Raw genomic sequence first — 25,075 nt, forward strand, 5'->3', positions numbered from 1 at the left:
TGCTCAACCACGATGGCCTTTAGCATTTCTAATTTGTTTCTATTTAAAATCTAAAGCTATTTAGTCCAATATTACAATGCCACATTTTTTTTCTCTTGACAAGTCCTCCACCATGGCTGTTGCTCATAGTTTCTTTAGCCCTCTCTAGTCCCAGTTGTATTGAATAGTGTGCCATCTGCTCCCTAGGGTAATTTTGAGCTAACTTCCACTGTTTTTATGTCAATCTTTTGACAGCCAAGTGACTTGAGGAAACACCGGAGGAAACTACTTGTGAGTCTGTCCCTTTCTTTGCTCTTCTTTGTAGATTTATGTTCATGCTCCTTTTCTGTATCTGTATTTTGTCATCTTAAACAAACACAATCTAATTTACAACATTGCAATTGTGGTCTTCCAAACAATAAAGTTATGCTGAAAATATTTTAAAGAATAAAGCAATGTTTACTTAGGCTATTATTTGAAAATGTGTCATTCTCAGATGCGGATAAAATGTTACCATACTGTATAGCTCTAGTCCTGTAGGTGGTTTCCTTCGTCCTACATATAGATATAAATGGTCTACCATAAATACAGAGCTATAAGTATTGCAGTATTCTTTTCCAAATTAAGTTTTGTTGCTGAGAGCTCATGCGTTCGTTTCAAGCCATTCAGATCATAACAGATTGCTGCTGGGAGGTTGTAAGTAGTAATTATTTATATATAATGGATTCATATAATTAGTACTTATATCAACTTACATAGAATCCATGTTGCTGTGCTTATTTGTAAATTGTTAGAATGTTTACAATATCACACTTTTTCCAAGAGTGAATAGATATATGTATTTGATTTGTTCATGTATGCTTCAAGTAAAGTTATCTTGAGTATTTGCTAGCATAGAAAGGCAGGGTATATATTAAACAAGTTAGTAGGTAAACATTGAAATCCAAAAATCCCAAATGCAGACATTCAAGATGCACCTAACTATGTAATACAGTAGGAAGTGTGTTAAAAAAGTAAATTAGACAGGAAGCTTTAAAGCGAGTATATTGAGATATTAAAATAATTAAAGGATAAGATTTTGTAAGATAAAGAATAGCTGGTCAATAAAAGGCACACGGTGCTAATTTCCCATAACTATATCCCACCCCATAAACTACAACAGATTAGAGAATATTGCAAGTCTTAGGTTGTAAATAGAGAATATCTTTCGTGAGAGGTGGAGAAGTTGAAAAGTAGGTTTCTCTTCATTGTATTTCTGCTTATTTAAATTGGGACTTGGGGTTTGATATTTAATCCAGATTTTCCTTTAGGACAGTGCTATTCGTGCCATATTCCTGCTATTTCTCGCATGCTTTCACCTACGTCTCCCTTTTATACATCTTTGCATTAAACTAGAATGCCTGATCATTCTGTGTTCAGAATAAATCGATTTGCGCCCAATTCCTATTTTAGAAGTAATTTTTCTCTGCTAGGGGCTTATAATTTATTTCTCTTTTAGAAAGGTCACTGCTCTTTATTTCTGGATGCTTAAATAACTATTTGTAGTGTCAAACTCTGTTTATTTTAAGAAGAATGGTTTGTGTTCTAAGATATGCTGAATCGGTTTCTTTGCTGATTTGCCAGTGAGAGTTCAGAAATTTCTATGAGTGAGAATTGTGAACGTATTTTTATGAGGCAGTAACAGTGGCTTTGTTCAAGACCAAATTCTTGGAAAACAGTGTGTGTATTGATATATCTTCCATTTTTGGGGGTTACTTTTCTATTATTTTCAGTTACGTAGGCAGTGCTCCTTAAACTGTACTTCCGATGATTTTGAATAGGCAGTTTCTGCAGGGTACTTCTTCCAATCCTGATGAGAGGGTCCCAGGTCCTTGGCTTAGGTAGCAAATTGCCTACTCCCATCTGACAAAATATATTAGCAATTGTTATTTCAAAAATAATCCTTATGCCCATAGAGTACTACTTTGTATATGATTCATACAAATCTAAAATAGAAATATATGAATTGCTATTTAAATGATGGCAAGTCAAAGGCTCCTTCCCTGATTGCTACATATTACAGACTCCATATTGCTAATGTGTCACAATCTGCCGGCTCCTTCCTGTTGCTGTTGGCTCTATTGCCTCATATTATGACTATATCATTCCAAATAACACTCATAATTATAACTTGACCATTCAGTCCTTTTGTTGGGCATACGGTGAGCAGTAATTCCCATGATATACTTGATGCATGTGATTCTGTTCTGTCTTCTTCTTTAATTAATTAGCAAGTTTCTGATAAGCGTGGTAGAGATTGGAGGAAAGTTTTTAGACAGGAATCTCTCGCCTAAGTCTGAGTTTACCTTATCTGTTCAGTCACCAGCTGGTCGAGATGAGAATCGAGAAGATAAAACGACCATCAAATGTGAGACTTCTCCTCCTTCTTCACCCAGGAGCCTCAGGCTGGAGAAACTTGGACATCCTGCTTTTAGTCAAGATGAAGGCAAGAGGTACATGTCTGGGAAGAGAACAGATGCAATCTGTCATTTTATAGGCTGTCAGTTATGTTCAACTATATGAGGTGAAAAGGCAGATTATAAAAAAGTGTTTTCAAACTTTTGCTCTATTGAATTAGGATGGACAGATAAGTTATTTATTCAGTATACTACATCTATAAAAACTTCTTGAAGAATGTGCTTAATACTATTTTTTCCTTCTATATGGAGGAATAGTAGAAGAATATCAGACGCGGAGGAGTCTTCTCAAGCAGGGTTATTGGAAAATATCTAACTGTTTAATCATCTTGGTTGTATACTTCCATGTTTCACAAACATATATTGCAGTTGGTATAACAACAATCCTAGAAGACTGATAATACTTTGTGATAATATGTATGGCTGCCATAGACCAAATTGGATGCATGCATTGAAACACAGCTGCTGCCATTCGAATTTGAGAGTTAATATCCTTATCTACCTTCATCGATAGAGATAAGTAAATTGTTGGACTTGTTCTATAGTCTGGCCACAGACTATTATAGGCATATTATCCTGAGCACTTCTGATTTGCATGACTTAGTCTTCTCATAATTTATATATTAGCTGATCTAGTTGGTCTCATTAGCTAAACTGCTGGTCATTTCTTGCAAACACCCCTTTGCTTCACCAAGCAGTGCATTGTCATCTGCAAAATCTAAATTTATTAGATGGGCTGTTGCCCATAGGATTCCAAAGCTAGGGTTATCCATCGCTTTATTCATAACAAAGTACATGGAGAGGAAAAACAAGATTGGTGATAGTATACATCCCTGTCTTACTCCTGTATTGATGTTAAAGAAGGTTGTGTTGCCAGATTCTATTTGTACACAGCAGCTAGAGTTATAATACAGGTTCTTAAAGCTGTTGATAAAATGTTGAGGAATACCATAGGACTTTACAATATTCCATTGTGATTCTCAATGAATTGAGTCAAATGCCTTTTTTGAAGTCAATAAAATTAATTACCATTGGCTTCTGGAATTCTAAACTCTGTTCAGTGATATATCTTAAGGCAGTGTTTCTCAACCTTGGAAGCTTGAAGATGGGTGGACTTCAACTCCCAGAATTGCTGGCTGGGGGATTCTGGGAGTTGAAGTCCACCCATCTTCAAGCTACCAAGGTTGAGAAACACTGTCTTAAGGTCAGGAACTGGTTGTTATAGGAGCGTCTTTTCCTGAATGCTGCTTGTTCTTGACCTAGATGTGCATCCAATTGATGCTCCAATCTCCTGAGCAACACAAGGCATAGAACTTTTCCATTTCCAAGGACTGATAGCAATGTTATGCCCCTCCAGTTGTTACAGTCACTGAAGTTTCCTTTCTTTGATACTTTAATGATGATAGAACGATGATGGATAGAAAATCTGTTAATGGAAGTCTTATTATAGTGTATAACATTCAGTGCATAATAGTCTGTAACAAAAAATCTTGGGGTTCTTTTCTGGGTTCTAACTAACTAACGAAATAATTATTCATATATGAAAGATTTATGCAGCTGATACTATTCCGCAGAATTTCAGTTACACGTCTCAGTTGTGTTTTCTCTAGATGTTTTGCACTGCTGTCCTTTAGAGATTAGCTGAATATGGTCTCTGAGAAGAATTAGGGCATTTTGAAAACAGGTATGGGGGGAATGTGGCTGATCCCAAGAGGAGGACCTTAACTTCACTATTTTTAATGACACTATTTTTAGTAACTTTCTTTCCCATCCTTTAGTTCTCTAGAGGATCAAGCAAGTAACCCCAGCAGCAGTAATAGCAGCCAGGATTCACTGCATAAAGGCTCCAAGAGGAAAGGCATCAAATCTTCAATTGGACGCTTGTTTGGAAAGAAAGAAAAAGGGCGCTTAATCCAACTGAGCAGAGAAGGCACTACTGGGCAAGGTAATTGATTGTCTTCACCTTTTCTAAATAAAGGAATTCCACAAATTTTGTGGAAGCTGACCATTTGTCTTTTACAAATTCCAGGATTATATTTTCATTTGCTTGGATTGTTGAATATTTTAATACAATAAAATATGATATAATAGCTGTAGAGATCCGTCAAAGGCATTAGAAAGAAATAATACAGGGCTGCAAAATGTATGTTGATAATATCCCACTTATATCAATAAAGTGTTAGCCTTTGGCCTATCAATATGATTGCAGTAATCAGATCTTCTAAATAGGAATTTGAGCTATGAATTATCAGAAGCAGTGAATAAAGCTAATGACTTGATCACATAGAACTCCTGGATGGATAAGGAGTGGCATAGCTTGAAAGTACTATAGCAGAAGCAGAGAAATCGCCCAAAGGACGCCCTTGATTCATTCAAATTTTTTATCAGGATGGAAGAGGCCATTTATATCAAGGAGTCCAATCCTCTGATCAGTGTATGAATCCAAATTAAAGCATACTGAAGTAGCTACCTATCCTCTGAACATTTGTATTGAATAGATGCCCAACACTCTTCTGGATGATTGATTCCACTGCTTACTTCTAGACTGAATATGAGAAATAACAAAAAATGGTCACCCTTTTTAATATACAGTATTGGAAACTGAGCAATAATCTTATTTCTAATCTTATTCATAAGATTAGAGATAGAGATAGAAATCTTTCTATTTGCCTAAATTAGCATATATTATTACACAGGCTGGATTAGTTCACTGGTGGACGATTGAAAAGTTTTGAAACAAGGAAGGACTAGGAGTCCAAACGTTTGCAAAAGCATGCCATAGTTTAGCAGTCAATAAGAATGTCAATGTAGCATGAGGTTTACAGAATTATCCACAGAAGATTTCAAGAACAGGAAATGGAGTCTTGGGGATCCTGTTTATTTTTGTGTGTGTGCATCATTGGGTGTTCTTTCCTTCAACCCACTTTCAAAGTATGGGAATGAATCAGGATGGCTGATAGTAGTCTAATTAGGCTTTTGTAAATATAGTGATGGCAAGGAGTCATAGACCTGGATCTTGAAAGTAATAATGTAATGAGACCAGCAGAAGGGAAGCATGGAAGTAGAACTGAAAAGGTCTGGATTGACAGGATTATAAAAAAATTAAGGAAGAAAGGACCTAATCTAGGATGAAACCCAGGATAAATTGGTTTCATCCCAGCTTAAGTACTTTCTTCCTTAAATTTTTCATAAGCCTGTCTATCATGCCACAATAAAACAGTGATTACTAATATACATGAAAAAATTGAAACATTGGGTGAGGATGGGAGATAATTTTATAATTGTATATATTTAAGGCTAGTGTATTGTGGTAGTATAAAAAGAATCTCTTTGTCAATACTGTTGGATTTTCATGGATATTGTCAAATATTAAATCTTCAAGCTTAAATTAAGCTAAGTAAAGCTTGCTACTCTTGGCAGATAGAATTACTGAGTTTAAATTTCTTGATAGCAAATTGAATTTCCTGAGTAGGCATAAATTAGTTTGTTTTTGATTTTTTAAAAAAGGCTTATTATATTTTTATAATATTATATATCACACCTATTATATATCACAAGGAGTATCTAATTCTTCATCTATTGTGTTTCATAGTTTTGCTAACAGATTCAGAAATGAATATACAGGACTCTCTTGGTCTTGGCAAGCTAGGAGCACAAGCAGAAAAAGATCGACGACTCAAAAAAAAGTGAGGAAAGTTGTATTTACTGTCTTGATAAATATTGTAGCAGTTAGTGAAAATTTATGTCTTGATTTGGGTAGACTCTTGATGAATTGCGGGTCACTGTAGAATATTTGGGAAATATTTTAGCACAAGTTTCCACATTGATTGGACTGAATTATCATCCTAGAATAAGCTCATTTTTTCCTGAAATAAATTGTTAGAAAAGTTTAATTAACTGCTTTGTGAGAACTATTCTGTTTCCTTCTCCTGAAAGAAATACTTTATAACATTTTCAAGTTTCTTAAGAAACAATTTAATTAAACAGAAAGATGGAGATATTAAAGGATGGCAGCTTAACAAGAAAGAGGGAGATCTGAAACTTCATGATTCTCATCTTTCAAAGGCTTTCGTCTCTACATTGTGAAACTGTTATAAAAGGATTATCACAGTTTATCAGAATAGACTTGCCTGTCACTATCTGGGCAAGCGATCAAGACATATCTCTTTCAGAAACTTCCTAAGAGCCTATTCAGTTAAAACAAAACCTGGTTTAATTAAAAAAAAAACCTAAAAAAAATCTTTCCCCAGATTTTTTATAACCAATGGTCCAGGTATCACATCTGGCACCCACTCACTTCCTAGAATATGATAATTCTTTACCTACAGAAAGTTGACTCTAGTCCTGATGCTAAAGACCACCCTTCCACACTCATATGTAACTCTATAGCTGCTACCTTCCAACTAAAACTTAGTCAAGAGGCTTGTTAACTCTCTTTCGCCAAGGAATAGAACCAATTTTTCTTTAATGGTGCCAGCTGCTCATTCTTGTGTCTTATGCCAGAGCACATGTGGTGTTGAACAGCTGAGATGTGTGAAGGAAGCATGCTGCCAAAATGTCTATCAGTATTCATACGGGAAAGCTGTTGCTGGCTTTCCAGTTTTGCTCAGTGAACTCAAAATATATGATCAGGGTAGAATAATACCAAATGATATTAACTGCATATTGCATGCTTTCCTGTTGCCACATTCTGTGGGACAGCTTGCTAAATTTGTTATCAATTGTTTAGATAAAATTTCAGTTTTGGGGCTTTGTTTGTTTTCTGGAGGAATGCACAGCTAGTAAGAATTGTTATATTACTGCTTCCCTTTCCAGACATGAACTTTTGGAAGATGCTAGAAGAAAGGGTATTCCCTTTGCTCAGTGGGATGGGCCAACTGTGGTCTCCTGGCTGGAGGTAAGCTTCTTTTACCTATTCAGTTTAAATAATCATGTTTGGCCAGGCAACCTGAGTTCATAATGGACTGATATATTTGGAAACCGGTGTTGCATATCTAGATTTAAGGCAAATGAAGACATTTGGGGGAAGTATCTGCACATAGAATTTCCATTTTACACATTCATAGTGTGAGGATCTGGAGTTTTATCATCATTTTGAATTGACTTTGCAATATAATCACATGCACAGACCTTTTTTCTGTGCTGTGTTGCAAAGTCTGATTTTTAATTTCCTAGGATCGTTTTTTTAAGTAGAGGCATGTGACTATGTTCGTAATAGCAGTAAAAGTGAGCAGGCAACATAGGGAAGGTTTTGGCTACTCACTGCCCTAAGGGTAAACTGACAACCTTTCTCAAGTTTGAAATATATACAAATATATATAATGTCACAAACTTTGATTTAAACTGTATTAATAAAAAAAAATAATTTTCTCTTTGGATCCTATCAAATTTAAGTAAAAATATTGAAAATATTATGTAAATATAGAGCATAGATATTTTTTGAGTATTGTTGTTTTGACTACCCTTCCCAGATGTTAATAATTCAGCATAATGTATCTTATACCATGAAATGTGGAGATGATAGAAGAAATATACAGCATTGTCATAAGAATGTATGTCATAAGAATCAGAAGAATTTAATAGTCAGTCAAAATCTCATCTTTCAGTGCTTTTGTTCATTGTAAATTCTTAGTATGTGAAATTTGTGCAGTTCAAAATGCAGACTCATCTCTGGCCTTTTATGTTGTAGCTTTGGGTGGGCATGCCTGCCTGGTATGTTGCAGCTTGCAGAGCTAATGTGAAAAGCGGTGCTATTATGTCTGCCTTGTCAGATACAGAGATCCAGAGGGAAATTGGAATTAGTAATGCCCTTCACAGGTTAAAACTGCGCTTGGCAATCCAGGAAATGGTGTCTCTCACAAGCCCTTCTGCTCCACCCACCTCCAGAACAGTAAGCACTCTATCTTGGCTTCTTGGGATTTATAATCTGGGCTTTCTTTCCATATTTAACACTAAGAACCTGCATTTGAATAGATGTAAAACAAACACATATCCCTTTAGTCAGACTCAAGACTGCAGGTCCTCGCTAGCATTCTGATGAAAATTGAAATCCCCATATTCCTCAGAGAAAGTTAATTGTATCGTACCCTTTCTGTCCCATTGTAATATATGTTTGTAAGATCAGTAAAGGATATCGTGCCTTTTTCATCTTTCTATACTTGCCAGAAATAATTTCACAATAGCTTTATATGAAGTGCTGAGTTATTGTTATTATTCCCATTTGTAAGTTGACTTTCTGGCCAACTTAAATGTGCATTATTAGCAGCTATGACAGTTATTTCTTCCTGAAATGTAATGATGTAGTTGCTTTGTATTCCCTGCTTGCTGTCTGAAAAATATTAATACTATAGGCAGAAATATATGGAACAATATGTATTGAGATTCTTTCCTGTGCCCACCCAACAGGAAGAGCAAGTAATATGCTGAAAATTGAAGAAACAGGCTATAGTTGTAGGTCTTTTAATGTGGAATTTCTGAAAGGTACTTTCTTCAGTCTACAACAGCTTGATACTACAACAGTCCGTGGTTTACCAGCTGGGAGAAAATATCTGTTACAAAACCATAATTAATATTTAACAGGGGTGTCAGCAGGGTGTTACAAGAGAAGTCAAGATGGCAGATACCCCTGATATTTGGATAGAAAACCTTCAGGAAATTCTAAGGCTATAAGCTATTGATATTGTGCAATAATACTAGCTACATCTTGTAAAAGAAAATAAGTTGTTTCCAGGAGTTCAACTCAAGGGAGCTTTTAACTGTTTTTGACATTGTCACAACTATTGATTCTATGGCCTAAACTATGGACACAGCAGTGGTTTTGAGTTGAAAAGTTTTATTGAATATTCCTTGCTTTCTGATTGATGTGTGTCATATTTTCACCCTAGTCATCTGGAAATGTCTGGGTTACTCATGAAGAAATGGAAACCATGGCTCCTTCAACCAAAATGGTAATTTTTTTTTTTGTGTAAGAGAATTCTGCCATCTTGTCCTCATTGTAAGCGACAGGAAAATAATTTTGCTTCTGATTAAAAAAAAAAGAAAAGAAAGCTCAATTTTCAACAAGCAATTTAATTCTTTGGTTTAGATAATAAGAATAATTGAGATAACATTGGAGTAATATCAATTGTTCCAAGCCATGTTGGGAATTCTGAAAATAGTTGGAAAGACAGGGCCTAAATGGCCAAAACTCCAAATATGCCTTTTCTTATGGGATACAAATGATCTACTTCATGTTCAGAAAGCCAACCTGAATGCAAATGCATAGTAACTGATTTGTTCTAGTAAGGGGCTCTTTTGTGATGTATTCTGGCACTAGGCTGGCTATAACAGCTATTTTACTTACTGCACTAATATTTGTATATTAGTGCCAGAGCGAGTCAGTGGATAGATCACTTGTTCTTATTCAAGTGGAGATTTATTTATTTATTTATTGGTTCAATTTATATGCCGCCCTTCTCCGGAGACTCAGGGTGGCTAACAATGGATTAAGCAATAGCCTTCATACTTTTGTATATACCTGCTTAGTAGGGCTTTCGGGCCCCCCCAAGCGGTGTTCTTTTTTATACAAAGTCAGCTTATTGCCCCCACAATCCAGGTCCTCATTTTACCTACCTCGAAAGGATGGAAGGCTGAGTCAACCTTGAGCCTGGTGAGATTTGAACTTGCAGTAATTTTAGGCAGCTGGTGCTATTTAACAGCACTTTAGTCTGCTGCGCCACCAAGGCGTGCATTATATGAGTGCATTATATTAAAAAATGAATATGTTATAAATAAAATAAAAACTTTCGTGTTTAGATAGGAACAAGAGAAACATGTTCACCTATCTGATCTTTTTGTCTATTTAACTCTTTGTGCGGATAGCATATCTTTAAATATCTAGTACATGCTTTTTGATGACTGTGTGTGGCATTTTGCTTAAATCTGTTCGCAGCTCTGGGAACAGAAATACATTAGTTGTGCTTAGTGGCAACAAACATCCAAATCACCATTTGGGCAAAGCCAATTGTAAGATTACCAGTTTGGCACCTCATTTTGATAGCTCCTTAAGAACAAGAATAATTAACTGAGAGTTTTGTTTGTTGTTTGTTTTCAAAACTTCAGCACATTCTTGAGAGATCAAATGCCAACTACAGTGAGATCCTTTAAATTAGAAATGGTGAATAATGGGAGCCTCTTAACTTGTAACCGTGTTTATGTGACAGTTTTTTGATCATGTTCATGATAGACAGTGCCTCTGCTTTATTGGGGAAGGGGAGAAACAAATGCGGTTTTCTGTGGTATCTGATTTTACTTATTTTATTGACATGCTGCGCTGTCACATTTAGGATACTGAGGAAGGCAGTTGGGCACAGGTGAGACTCCTGCATTATTTTGTGGGTTTTTCCCCCTTGTACTGGAAATACAAAACTCAGTAATTTCCAGTGAAATGGAGTTATGTATCAAAATCAACAATTATATCAAATTGTCTTTTTGAGCAGTTTCTCTAGATTCATTTAAGATCCTCTTAGGGAATAATGGAAACAAATGCAGAATATTTGAAAATCTTCCTATACTTCCTTTTAGTTGCTATTGTAGTACCTTACTATTTTATCCAAATGGGAAGCTAGTCATATTTCATTTAATAATAACTAATTCCTTGTCAAGGATATCAACATATAAAATCTGCTATATTGATTTTATTGGTGCTTTTCATTTAATTTTAGCATTACTTATACCTAACCAGATTCTTTATTCTTCCTGTTTCCCCATACAAACCATTAATATATCTCTAGTATGTTCTTTAACTTTCTTTTTAAAAAATCAGATATTTCTTGTTTGACAAGCAGAAAGTAAAGAATCCTGTCAGGAATTAATAGGGAATAGTTATCTTTTATTTTCAGATTTTGCTTCTTTACCATTGAAAATTTTGACAGCTAAGAGGACAGATCTTCCTTTGAAGATAAGATCTTCTGAGCCAAATTTTCCAGCAACTCCGTTGCTTACTTTATCTATTAATTCTGTGCTTAGCATGTAACAAATTCTATTTAACTGTGTCTTCAGACTCAAATAAAATTAACATTCACCTAAAAATATCCTTCAGATAAGTTGCACTATTAGAAAAAGCTATGTAGTGTATTTATTCCTAAGGTATTGAAAACAGAATATAAATGCTTTATTGTGTTTAAGATTTTTGAAGTGTGGCATACTTATATTATGACATATAATATGCATGGTTAATAATACTCAGGCAATTGATTTGAGATTTTGTTACAACCGTCAGTATGTCATACTGTCATATATTGAAAAATGTATTTCAATATATGTATATTATTTAGAAGTTACAATTTTTGTTTGAAAATTGTTACTCAACAAAAATTGTTGAGGTAATAGAATTATTTCAGATCTACTGAACATGGTCCTGAAGCATTTTAAAGCTGTTATATCACTTATTTTTGTGACACAACTCACTAGTATATTTCATTAGGAATTTTAGATCTAAGATAGAAGATTTCAGTTATCTCTGGTAGTTTTTCTCTACTAAAATGTTCTAACTCCAATCTGTAGACCTCCCACTTTGGATTATTTCAGTATTGCTAATAGGTATATTTATATGTGAAAGCCAGTTTGGTGTGGTAATTAAGAGAATAAGCTAGAAACTGAAAGACTGTCAGTTCTAGTCCCACCTTACACACAAAGCCAGCTGGGTGATGTTGCAGCAGTCTTTTTCTCATAGCCCCAGGAAGGAGGAAATGGCAAACCACTTTTGAAAAACCTTTCCAAGAAAACTGTAGGAACTTTTCTGGCCAGTCTTTGAGAGTTGGACACCGTTTAACAAGAGGAACAACCCAATTAAATATCCTGTGTATGTTATTTGCTTTTTCTTTTTAAAATTTCCACAGACTCTGGCTTATGGGGACATGAACCATGAATGGATAGGCAATGAATGGCTTCCTAGTCTAGGTCTACCACAGTATCGCAGTTACTTCATGGAATGTCTTGTGGATGCACGAATGTTGGATCATCTGACTAAGAAAGACCTTCGAGTACACTTGAAGATGGTAGACAGTTTCCATCGGTGAGCAAGTTTTCTTGGGATAATGTTTGAAGCACTCTTGCAGCCACCTTAAATTCCTATAGTCAAAGGGTGTGTAATTTTTTTTCAGGCTGAGGTCCATATTTTGCTTTGGAGAATAGGGCTATACTCCAAAAAGAGGTGAAGCCTGGACAGACCCCAAATCTGATTTCATTTTATTCAATAGGGTTGTGCAGTGCTTTGGATTCAAAGGCAAGAAAGGGTTTGGGAACATGCCAGGATACAAATACAGCAGTTGTCTGAAACTCTTTAAATCAAACACATCTTTTTCAGGATCCTACTTCTGCTCCAAAAGGCAACCATGGGGTAAAGAAATGAAGCTGCTTCAAGTACTTGCGTAAAAGTGCTTCACGAGTATGTGCTCCAAACACTTTTTTGCCTTTAAATCCGAAGCACTGAGTCACTGTATCTTTACATTTAAATTATTTAAACAAAGTTAATATAATACTCTGCAGTTATATGTTTAACAGTTATAATTGATCATATTAAAATTAATATAATTAAATATTTGAAAACAAATATTAAACATCTCTGAGACCATATGTGAGCCGAGGTGGCGCAGTGGTTAGAGTGAAGTACTGCAGCTACTTCAGCTGACTGCTAGTTCAGCAGATCAGCAGATCAAATCTCACCGGCTCAAGGTTGACTCAGCCTTCCATCCTTCCGAGGTGGGTAAAATGAGGACCCAGATTGTTGGGGGCAATATGCTATTTAGTATATTGTCTTTGGTGTAAGCCACCAAGAGTCCTTGGAGAGTGGGGGTCATAGAAATATGACTAATAAATAAATAAATAAATAAATATCCTAAACTTGATTTAATTTAAAGTTGAAATTTAATGGATAAATAATAACTTTGATACAGTTATCCCCCATGTATTTCATAACTTTCTGCTTCTGTTACATTAAAAAAGCTACAGTTTAGTGACAGCTTGTGGAGAGGCTCTGGAAACTGCATCCAATGCTTTTGAGAGTTGCATGTGATCCTAGAAGTTCAACTTGTACACTCTGGCTTTTATCAGTCCTTCCTCTGAATGAAGAGCAATAATAACAGGCATGGTAAGATTTTTATAGGCTGAGTAGTAGCTTATCCCATAAATATTAAAGGTTATACTACATTAAAGCCAAAAATCAGAAAATTGGATGAATAGTGTAGACAGTTCAGTATTTTTGAAATAGTGTCAAAAGTAGCTATGTATTTATGCCATAGGCAAAAAATACATATTCACATGCACACCTCTTGAAAGTAAAAGTATTCTAAGTATGTTCTAAGTATTGCATTGTTGCAGAACAAGTCTCCAGTACGGGATTATGTGCCTCAAAAGATTGAACTATGATAGAAAGGAGCTGGAGAAGAGGCGGGAAGAAAGCCAGCATGAAATCAAAGGCAAGTAGCAATTTAGAAATGAATTCAAGGCAAGCTGCAAAAATACAGTTGTAGTGGAATATAGTCAGGAGTCGCAAGAAGGAGGGGCTCTTTCCCAGAAAACAAAGTGAAGTAGAATTTGGAATGTCTGGAGGCAGAAAGACAGTCCCTAGCAATTCTCAGAGTATAACAGAATAACCGAGTTGGAAGGGACGTTGGAGGTCTTTCTAACTCTATACTATTTCAGACAAAATGGTTGTCCAATCTTTTCTTTCAAAACTCCAGTGTTGGAGCACCTACAACTTCTGGAGGCAAACTTCTGGAGGTTTACCTATAATTATTTCAGTTAATTGCTTTAGTTTGGTAATATACTTTTTGTAGGTGAGCAACAATAAAAGAACTATTCAGAAGTAGTCCAATTAAGGTTCCTGGTTCTCTGGACATGACTGTAGTTCAGATTTTGAAGTATAGTTTTTAAAGCTGCTTTTTCCTTTCTATTATTCAAAAAAGTCAAATCTCTTTATGAAATATAGACCTTTTTTTAGTCAATGCTGTTTACAAAATCAAATTTCCAAGTTATAGAGAGTAGAAATACTCCAGAGGTTTTCCAGTTACTGACTTTTCAGCAGGATTTGTTGCCTGTGAAATCTGTCTCAGATTTATCACTTTAATGTTTCTTATATTATTATATTTCAATACATTTCCTGTTATTTTATACATCATGCTCACGTGTCCTTGTAGGGGGATTCTGGCTGATGGGAGATTGTAGTCTTGGAGTATAAGTAACTGCCAGGGGTGCAGGGTGGCTGAGACTGGGCTTAGGTGGCTGGGGTTTCTTGAGAGAGCAAGAGATTCTTTTGCGCTTTGCTGCTGGGCCGGGCCAGGCTTTGTTCTGGGAATACATACAAAAGAACACACTCCAACTCTTCATACTTCATCAGAAGATGTCCTCCAAAGCTTTTTTATGGTGCCAGATGATCATCCTGGCAAGGATTAATTCAGTCATGCTGTTCTACATATGGAATGCCTCACCAGAGAGGCTTGTCTGGTACTAACTTTGATATTATCTTTGCAAAGTTAATATCATCTAAGCAAATTTTTTTTAAAAAAAAATCCTTAAGATATTATTTATTTATTTATTTATTGGTTCAATTTATATGCCGCCTTTTTCCGGAGACTTGGGGCAGCTTACAATGCGTTAAGCAATATTATGGCATATTGTAAATATTCTTTATTTTGCTTTGTTGATTTCTGTTTTTCATGGCTTTGCTGATTTTATAGCTGCTGCTTATGTCATTTTGAACTGTTCATGTTACTGTATTTGTTTTCATCGTGTTCATTTATATTCACTGTGTAGTTAATCTCAGCCATATGTCAGGAACACTTCTGTTCTGCCTGCTACATCTTCTTTCTGGATTGTCTTCAAGTTAAAGGTGTAAATATAGATTTTTGGTGTATAAATAAATTAGCACATACTTGTTTGACATTTTACAGTGGGACTTATTTCCCCTGAAACAATACTAGAAGAATATGACTTGAATACACAAGTTGGACTATTTTTAGATACTACATCAGTATTTTGTTCTTTTTATGTCATGAACAGCTCAGAAAAAGTGAGCATTCTTCTGGGTAATTTCATTTCTGTATATAATTTCAATGTCTTCTAGATGTGTTGGTCTGGACAAACGATCAAGTAATACACTGGATTCAATCCATTGGGCTTAGAGAATATGCCAACAACATCATTGAAAGTGGAGTCCATGGTGCACTTATTGCTCTGGATGAAAATTTTGATTATAATAGTCTGGCACTTATTTTACAAATTCCCACTCAGAATACTCAGGTAGGAAAAAATGTTTTACACCAACAGAGTTGATGGTTATTTCTCATATAATTAATAAACCTTCTGTTCTTTATGAAGAACATCTTCCTTGAATTTTTAATCTAACACTATTAAATTAAAACAGAAATGATACAATAAAAGTTACTTTGTTGTGCTATAAGTTATTTCAGTTACATATTTCTTCCTCTTAAGGGTAACCAAAGTCTGAGATTGAAAGTTTATTTTACTGTTCATTGCAAATCTGTTTATGAAATCCCTTTTCTGTATCTCTAGTGGTGAAATTCAATTTTTTTTACTACTGGTTCTGTGGGCGTGGCTTGGTGGGCGTGGCAGGGGAAGGATACTGCAAAATCTCCATTCCCACTCCACTTCAGGGGAAGGATACTGCAAAATCCCCATTCCCTCCCCACTCCTGGGAGAAGGATATTGCAAAACCTCCATTCCTACCCCACTCTGGGGCCAGCCAGAGGTGGCATTTGCCAGTTCTTTGAACTACTCAAAATTTCCGCTACCGGTTCTCCAGAACATGTCAGAACCTGCTGGATTTCACCCCTGCTCTATACCGTTATGAGAACTGAACCAACCAGAGTCCCGATTTTCAGAATTTTAGGATATGGATGAATGCATCTTTTTTTTTAACATTCAAAAAATCATTTTGTATTGTTATTTTGAAAGGCAGAATGCTGAACTAGATGGAGGCAATTGATTTACCTTGACCAGGAGTGATAAGCTTCTAGTTTGGGAGATCTAATTTATTTGCACTAAGTTCTACCAACAGGAGGAATTATGCTAAAAATGGATGAGTGAAACCAAATGCAGTAAAAACACTCTAGTTGGAGCTGGTAGTTTCCCACAACTGCTATGCCAAATACTAGAGTTATGCAAATAGATATATAGAAACCTACCCCTGTGTTACTAGGGAAATCTTGCTGGTCTACCAAAAACTATGAAGAGATATACTAGTATAAATATCAATTTATCTTCTTCTTTCGTTCTGATAATAAACAATTTGCATTAGTAGTTTTATTTGCCTAGATTGCTTCTATTTAATTATTCAATATTGTTTACAGGCACGACAGGTGATGGAGAGAGAATTCAACAATCTTCTTGCCTTGGGTACTGACAGACGACTTGATGATGTGAGCATAAAGTACTTACTAAAACAGGATGGGAATTTAAGAAATATTGTGCTTATACTGTCAGTTAGGAAGCAACTATAGATCTGGAAATAGAACTGATATTGTAGTTATCTTCTGGGAGGTTTCACTGTAATGTTCAATTATGTGGAGGAAAAGTAGAAGTGAGCATTTCCACATTGCAAACATGCATGGGGTGAGAGAGATATTATAAAATTAGGTGGCAGGGCAAGAATTGAGATGGAAGCCACCTTATTTCTTGAGAGACAAAGCCTAAGGATTGGCAGAGCATATGCTATTTTCTCTTCTTTTAGATCTGCGAGCAACAGTTGCTTGTCAAAACCAATTTCAGCAACCTTGTTTTTAAAGAAATGCATACATAACAACCCTGTGTTGATAATCTAATTTAGATTAATTTAAACACTTTCAGATGAACAGAGCTAATCTAAGACAGTGTTTCTCAACCTTGGCGATTTTAACCTGTGTGGACTTCAGTTCCTTGAATTCCCCAGCCAGCATTGTAACAAATTCTGTAAACAAAATTTCATTTTCTGTATCATAGAATCAACTCCTAAAAAGTAGTAAGAATGATATATGTTCCTAAATTCCTCTGGGCAAAGATCTGAAGATCTTTGGAAATACTGCTATCTTCAGCTGCAAGTAGAATACCTCTTTGTCATTTTCTATTTCCATTACAGGTATTCCTCAAGTTACTATCATTTGTTCAGCTAGCATTCAAAGTTAATGAGGGCACTGAACAAAGGGATTTATGGCTGGTTCTCAAAGTTCCAGCCATTGCAGTGCCCCCATGGACACATGAACAAAATTTGGGCACTTAGTGACCAGTTGTAGTGTCCCACATTACATAATAGCCATTTGTGACTTCCCCTGCTGGCTTCCCACATAGAAAGTTAGTGGTACACCAGCAGGGAAGATTGCAAGTTGCTTGAGTAATTTTCTCGCCCCACACACACCCTTTCTTTGTTTGCATCCCTCCTCCTTCCTCCCTTTGCTTACATGCAGTAAACAATGCTGTCATGTAACAACCACATCACTTAGCAATGGCAATCCTAACCCCAACTGCAGGCATAACTTTAGGATTGCCTGTATTGCCATTGCAGGAGATAGTAGTGACAAACTGTGGGACAGCCTGTTTCCAATTTTTCATCCAACATCATGATTCCAAAATTATGGACTAATTTCAAAGCATAGTGTTGCTAGATCTGACTATAGTCTTTAATCCATTAATACATACTTGTATACCGTGAATAATATTTGGAGAAATTTCTGCTTCCTTTTTTCTAATATGATGAGAGAAAAAGTTCAAAGGTTTTCTCAAAAAGAAAAAAAATGTCTTCTGAGAAACCCAGTTCTACTTGAAACCCATGTATAATTAACCCAGTTTTTACAGGCTGTCCTAATCTTTGATCTCCCTCTGGAGTTTATGTATTCTCCTGTGGTTACTCTGTGCGATATATGAGTATTCTTTTCTTTATAGGGTGAAGACAAGACTTTTCGGCGAACTCCTTCTTGGCGAAAACGTTTCCGCCCTCGAGACTTTCACAGTATCACCATGGTTAGTGGGTCAGCAGAAACACTTCCAGCAGGTTTTCGAGTGACCTCTTTGGTGCCTCTGCCACCTCCTTCAGCACCACCGAAAAAAATGCCACCAGAAGGTAGGGTGAAACTCTACTATTATTCATGAGACATGAATTACACCATTCTAAAAACTTAGATGATTCTCTGGATCCTGCATGGTGTGTATGGTATATTCTCTGCTGATATGCAAAGTTCTTTTAAGCATCAGCCTAACTACTAAATGAATATTGTGCATTGAATTTTTACCTCCAACACATTCAAGCCTTTGAGTTCCTGGACATAGGTTTGACATAGACAAAAAATTAGAAGAATAATTAATGTTTGCTGAAAAACATACCATGTTTCCCCAAAAATAAAACCTCGTCTTATATTTTTTTGAACTGAAATAAGCGCTTGGCCTTATTGCCAAACCGTTCAAAAGCCCGATTGGGTGTATTATCAGGGGATGTCTTATTTGGGGGGAAACAGGGTATATCTGAATTCCATTCAGAGCATTTCCTTAGTTGCCTTAGTTGGGGTTAAGGAAAGAGCAAATTATTTTATGAGAAGTTTCTAATACCCAAAAAATAAATAAATTACTGATTAGTTGCTAATATGTTCGCTGCCTTGGGTTGTTTGTAAAAATAATAAAGGCGGGATACAAACAAACAAACAAAATATTTATTTATTTATTTATTTATTTATTTATTTATTTATTTATTTATTTATTTATTTATTTATTTATTTAATTAAATTTTTATACCGCCCTTCTCCCGAAGGACTCAGGGCGGTGTACAGCCAAAAATAAAAGCCGCAACTATATGAAAGTTAAAAGACAATTTAAAAATATTAAATAATTTGGCCGAAAGAGCTAAAATAGAAACCACCCATATAAAATAAAATATAAATAAAATATAATTAAAATATAGTATAAAAATATTTGAATTCTAAAATAATTTAGAATTAACAATTTCCATGGTCAATGATCATAAACTATGAAATTCATTTCACTACTTTTCAGGTTTTAAAAGTTCTGCTACCATATCCTAAACCATTTATTGGTGAGACCAGGACAGAGGTGGGTTTCAGCACCTCTGACCAGTTCTGGAGAACCGGTAGCGGAAATTTTGAATAGTTTGGAGAACTGGTAGTAAAAATTCTGACTGGCCCCGCCCCCATCGATTCTCTGCCTCCCAAATCCCAGCTGATCGGAAGGAAATGAGAATTTTGCAGGAACCTTCCCCTGGATTGGGGAGGGAATGGAGATTTTACAGTATCCTTCCTCTGGAGTGGGGTGGGAATGGAGATTTTACAGTATCCTTCCCCTGCCATGCCCACCAAGCCACACCCACCAAGCCATGCCCACCAAGCCATGCCATGCCCACCAAGCCACACCCACAGAACCGGCAGTAAAAATTTTTGAAACCCACAACTGGACCAGGATTATGTGTTTCATGGCTTTTAAGCTTGTTGGATATAATTTATTAAAATATATCCACTAAGAAATTCTGAAATCCATAATAAGATAAAATAGGCAGTCAGTAGGCAGGCAACCAAAATTTAATTAGCTTTGCATGAGAGCGTATTGACCCCACTAATTGCATGCTTTTATGTGCTGTGCTAAATGGTTTGCAGTTGGTGCACCTGGGTCCCAAAGGCTGGAAACATCCACAGTTCGGACATATTCCTGCTGAAATGCAATTTCCAGTGGGAATTGGCCAAGGCTCCAGGTAAGTTTAGAAACTAGGACAGAACAAACACAGTTTTCATATTCCATAGAGGATCTAGAAAATAATGGATGAAACTAGAAGTTACTTGATGTACGGGTAGTCCTCGACCTCAACTGTTCGTTTAGCAACCATTCAGTTACAACAGCACTAAAAAAATGACTTATGACTGTTTTTCACACTTATTACTGTTACAGCATCTCCTGGTGACATGATCAAAATTCAAATGCTTGGCAACTGATTCATATTGATGATAGTTGCAGTGTCCTGGGTCTTTGCAACCTTCTGACAAACAAAGTCAATGGAGAAGCCAGATTCACTTAACTAACCTTAACTTAACAATTGCAATGATTCACTTAACAATTGGCAAGAAAAGTTGTAAAACCAGTTCTCTCTACATTTAATTTTCAAGAGACAATATTAAGAAAAAGAAAGCACTTCACCTCCAACCAAGAAATCTTGTTATATGACATGAGCCAGCAAAGAAATGATAAAAATAATTGACCTTTTTAATTCCAGCTTTATCCCTTAAATGGATAAAATAATGTTGGACAGTAGAAAGTATGGTTTAAAATGAGATTTATTAGTTTTTATATGGATTCCTGCTTGGCTGTGAAGCTTTCTGAATGTCTCCTGAAGTGCTCTCCTGAGTTTTTTGAAAGAAAAATAAAATAAAGAAATTAAAATAAATAAAGAACAAGAAATAAAATAAAGAAAAATGCTAATAGTATATGAGAGAATATTATATTTTAACTCAAATTATACAGGAAAGAATAGCTATCAAGTGGCTATAACAATGTCAGTAACAGTGACAGTATCCTAGAATGAAATGCAACTTTTTCAAAACACTTATTAAAAGGAAACTGTATTCAAAACCATGTTAATAATTATAACATTGGCACTGAAGATCTATTTTATGACATATCAATTACCACAGTAGAGCTTTTAGGCACCTTCTTCTATTCCAGATTATTGGGGATGTTTTCTCCACACAGCAGGATACTGATCAGCTTGCAAGATGCAAATGACTGAAATGTCCACAAAATCTTAGTGGGTTATAATAACAAAGAGGAGGGAGCATTAGGAATGTGCTGAATAGAGGCAGGGAAGGTCTCTGTGGAAGTGAAGATGACAGCTGTTGGATAAAGATAGCAAACTTTATCCCTTCCTCCCCAAGGCAACATCAACATTGATATTGATAACAGAGACAAAAACAGACTTGTCCTTGTTTATTGGGGATTCTAGATGCATCACCCATTTCTTTGTTTGTGTCTGCCATTTGTTCTGCAAGTTCTATGTTTATCAGTAGAGAATACATTCTGCCTCTTCAATAAAGGCCTAGTGATGTAATATGCCAGCTCCACTGTTTTGACAATTCCAGGTGAGGCAACCTTAATGGAATCATGTAACCTAGCAGAGGAAAGAGGCATCAACCAGGAGATTCTCCCATATGTTCTCAGTAGTGTGGGTCATTCACTTGAATTCAGTCCTTTGGGGATGCCTAGCCTGTCACCCTTTAGAGCTGGCCCTACTGAATAGTTATTGGAGGTGCCATGTGAGAACATAAAGCTAAATTAGTTTTTCTCGATATTCCTTTAAAATACTATAGGTGAGCTCTTTCCAGGCAGGTGCCCTTGAAATATATTAGGACTGAACCTGAAAGCACACAGTTTTAAAAATCTTGATCCTAATTCTACTGGAAAGTGCATTTTTTTTTTGTCAACAAACAGTACATATTTCAGGACAACCTTAATTGCTGTTGTAAAGCAAAATTAGATTGCCAGTTCAGAATGAAAAGAAATGCAGAACAAACTTCTCACAGTACAGTGTCTGTTCTTATTGAAGTTTAATTATCTCCTTTTTTCTGATCTTTTGCAGCACATTCCCACTATCTTTATGGTTATATGCTGGCTGCTTTCCGGGAGTAGGAGATTATGCCTGCTCCTTTAGCTCCAAAGAACTGAAGCTACTGGTCAATCATTTTAGGCCTCTTGGCCAGCAGAACTTTCTTCCTCCTGCTTGTATACAACCCTCTGATCTCCTATTTGGTATCCTTAAATCCCAATCAAATCTTTTCCCTTGGCTTTAAAGATACCCTCATTGAGAAAGAGAACAGGCTTCTCTGTCTCTACGTCTGCACTATGTATGACACAATGATTTTGACATAGGTTTGGTAAGAAGTGGGTGCACCTTAATGCTGCTCTGCAGCAGTTCCTGCACCGTTGTCTGCCTGTGCTACACTCTGCCATTATGCCTGAGAGCAGCAGAAGCTGCTTGTTCCTACTGTACAGTTTGGACCTAATAAGACAATCACCAAGAAACAAGGCAAATGAAGATGGGAAAGCCCAGCTCTGAACTCTTCCTCAGGTGCATTGGGCTTCTGCTGGAGCTTCTCATCGCACCACAAGACCATGGACAACATAGGTCCTCAGTTAAGAAATACCCAGGCTAGAAACAAAATGGACTGATGCTTGATGGAAAGAAGGGAGAGGTTGGTTACCAAGCAAGTTTGGTATGGGCTTTTCTTAGATCCCATGTTCATGTATGGAAGAAAATTAAACCTGATGCTGGGAAAGAAGAAGATGTTCTTGGACATCTCTGTTGGTTATACCAGGAATACTCTATCTTTTCCACATAGACAGACAGAAAATCCCCTTTCCTTCTCTCTGCATCTACAGGTAGCCTGTGATCCCCACAAAATTTTAGCTGTTACTATTTCTCTCTCCTAGGGTAGGATCTGTTTGTCTCTTCATGATGCCTTTTGCCTTGTGTGCCCCCCTATTACTGATGTGGTATTTCTTGGTGGCTGGAATGCCATATATTCATACAGTGCTGTTTGAAAGTGCAATATCCAAGAGACTGTACAGTTGCAATGTCTTTTTTGGTGTACGACTTGCCTAATACAGTATTAAATATTTTTTTAATTTACAGAGTAAGTGATCCCTTTATATGAATAATCTCTTTCTTTTGTTATATTGGTACTGCATGGATTCCAAACCCTGCAAATAGGTCAGGAATGGGTGTATGTGTGTTCCAATAAATCTGATTTTAAAACAAGGCTGATTGATTCATACTTGTCTTCTACATAAATGCAGTGTCTCTCCTCAGAATCATATCATGAATGTAATTGAACTGGAAGGTTTATCTCATTTACTTATACCATTTGGAAAATTTATTATTTCCCTTCCTCCCTCTCTCTCTATATATTAAGTGTTTTTCTATTGAGACATCTGATCTACCCCAGCATGTAATGTGGGAGGGAGCATACTGCATCCCTTTCGCCTTTCAGCTCCAATCCAGGAGCCCTCAAGCAATCGCATTCACGAAAAACCATTTTATACCAAATTTATATTTCGCTGATAAAGAAATAAAGGGAGACTAGTATAGATCTATTTCAAGCTATTTAGCCCTCATCAGCTAGCCATACCCTTACTTGGATTCAGACTTGGCTCAAGCTGATGAAGGGAGGAGAACTTGTGGCTCAGAGGTTAATACAACTGCCTAACATGCAGGCAGCCCAAGTTCGAATCCAAGTAAGGGTACAATAAAATCAACAAAACCATCTTAATCGTTAAAACAACATAAAATATAAATAAGATCACAAACAAAAATCTCACATATAATATAACCATGTCATGGGCTCTTTATTACCATGGGATCCCCAAACTTGTTGGGGAAAAAATCTGCCACACATGTTAAGAGATTTCTGGAAGGACAATAAAGTTGGGGTTAATCTCACCTCAGGGAATCATGTTCCAAAGAATGGATTCCACAGCAGAAAAGGCTAATCTTTGGGTCCTGTTAGATGGATAGATTTAGCAGACAGGACCTGTAACATGTCACCTCTGCTGCACCTGGTGGGATGGGTATTGTGACTGAGGACAGACAGCCCCTTAAGTGCTACATGGGGCTTCCTGTAATTTCTCTGGCTGAGAGAGAAAATAAACTTGGGTGTCATGACTGGATACCGTTCATTATGCTGTTTTAAATTGGTCATGTTAATACATGAGCATTTTCCTTTAGCAATGAGTTATTCAGGCAAGATGAGCTCAGTGCTGTAAATGCAAAACACCTCTGTTGGGTGACCTGCACAGAACATTTTGTCTCTGTGGATGTGCTGACTTCTTTTGTCAACTTCACAACTATGTGCTATTTTAGTTGTTTTTCTACCAGTATACACTGCAGACAAGGGGAATTGTATCCTAGCTGCTAATAGTTGACACATGTTTCTGAATTAATGTTGAAAGCACATTTTGCAACATTATTTTGCAGTGTCTAGCTTGCCTTTTTTGATTGAGTTTGTTGAGTAAGAATATTCAATGTCCTGCCTTTTTTTCTTATGATTTAATGGCTAATAATTATGCTGGCTATAGCATTTCTCAATTTTAGCTTCAGGGAAGGAAATAAGGGAAATAACAGCATATGTCTACAACATTGCTGCGATATTACATTATTAAAAAATGAATTGCTATTCATAGTATTTCCATGGCTGTTTCTATACAGTATTCTTTAAGAGAAATATGGGCTTAGAGGATTGCACTGAAAACAAAATGACCTCATGTTTTTCAAATAGCCTCAGAATGTAGAGGTTTCAAAATAAGAATCTAAAGTCGACTATACTGGTCATTATACACCTATATTTATTTATTTGTTAGTTTTATATTCCACTTTTCTCTTCAGGAATTCAAGGTGGCATATATGGTCTTCCTCCATTCCCCCCCCCACAAGAACGCAGTGATGTAGGTTGGAGACTGGAAAGAGTGCCTGGCCCAAAGTCACAGAGTGAATTTTCATGAGAAAAATGGACAGATATTTTGTCATTAATTTTGTAAGGTAATCAACAAGAAAATCAGTGCTATTGCTAGGACGGCATCTCCATAGAACTGTCCTCCCTCCATATTTTCTTTTCGCATATGTATGT

The 25,075-nt window shown here is 36.3% G+C and overlaps 1 protein-coding gene across 6 annotated transcripts in view; it reads left to right on the top strand.

The window, feature by feature from the left end:
• The window catches only part of PPFIA4 (PPFI scaffold protein A4), a 105,024-nt gene extending 81,813 nt beyond the window's left edge, over positions 1 to 23,211 (top strand). For 2 of the 6 annotated variants that reach the window (XM_034414165.3, XM_034414166.3), the window contains exons 17-31: positions 235 to 270; positions 2,338 to 2,471; positions 4,214 to 4,380; positions 6,028 to 6,121; positions 7,251 to 7,332; positions 8,125 to 8,325; positions 9,320 to 9,382; positions 10,760 to 10,786; positions 12,314 to 12,489; positions 13,794 to 13,891; positions 15,538 to 15,713; positions 16,784 to 16,852; positions 18,348 to 18,525; positions 20,063 to 20,157; positions 22,033 to 23,211. In XM_034414165.3, coding sequence (XP_034270056.1) covers positions 235 to 270; positions 2,338 to 2,471; positions 4,214 to 4,380; positions 6,028 to 6,121; positions 7,251 to 7,332; positions 8,125 to 8,325; positions 9,320 to 9,382; positions 10,760 to 10,786; positions 12,314 to 12,489; positions 13,794 to 13,891; positions 15,538 to 15,713; positions 16,784 to 16,852; positions 18,348 to 18,525; positions 20,063 to 20,121 — 1,560 coding nt within the window. In that variant the 3' untranslated portion in view covers positions 20,122 to 20,157; positions 22,033 to 23,211. The remainder of the gene's footprint in view (positions 1 to 234; positions 271 to 2,337; positions 2,472 to 4,213; positions 4,381 to 6,027; positions 6,122 to 7,250; positions 7,333 to 8,124; positions 8,326 to 9,319; positions 9,383 to 10,759; positions 10,787 to 12,313; positions 12,490 to 13,793; positions 13,892 to 15,537; positions 15,714 to 16,783; positions 16,853 to 18,347; positions 18,526 to 20,062; positions 20,158 to 22,032) is intronic. The other 4 variants (XM_034414169.3, XM_087889295.1, XM_087889294.1 and 1 more) reach the window with 3 other exon arrangements.
• Positions 23,212 to 25,075: the final 1,864 nt, after the last annotated feature.

Source organism: Pantherophis guttatus, chromosome 3 (assembly GCF_059756535.1).
Source record: "Pantherophis guttatus breed Tessera chromosome 3, ASM5975653v1, whole genome shotgun sequence".
Taxonomy (NCBI): Eukaryota; Metazoa; Chordata; class Lepidosauria; order Squamata; family Colubridae; genus Pantherophis; species Pantherophis guttatus.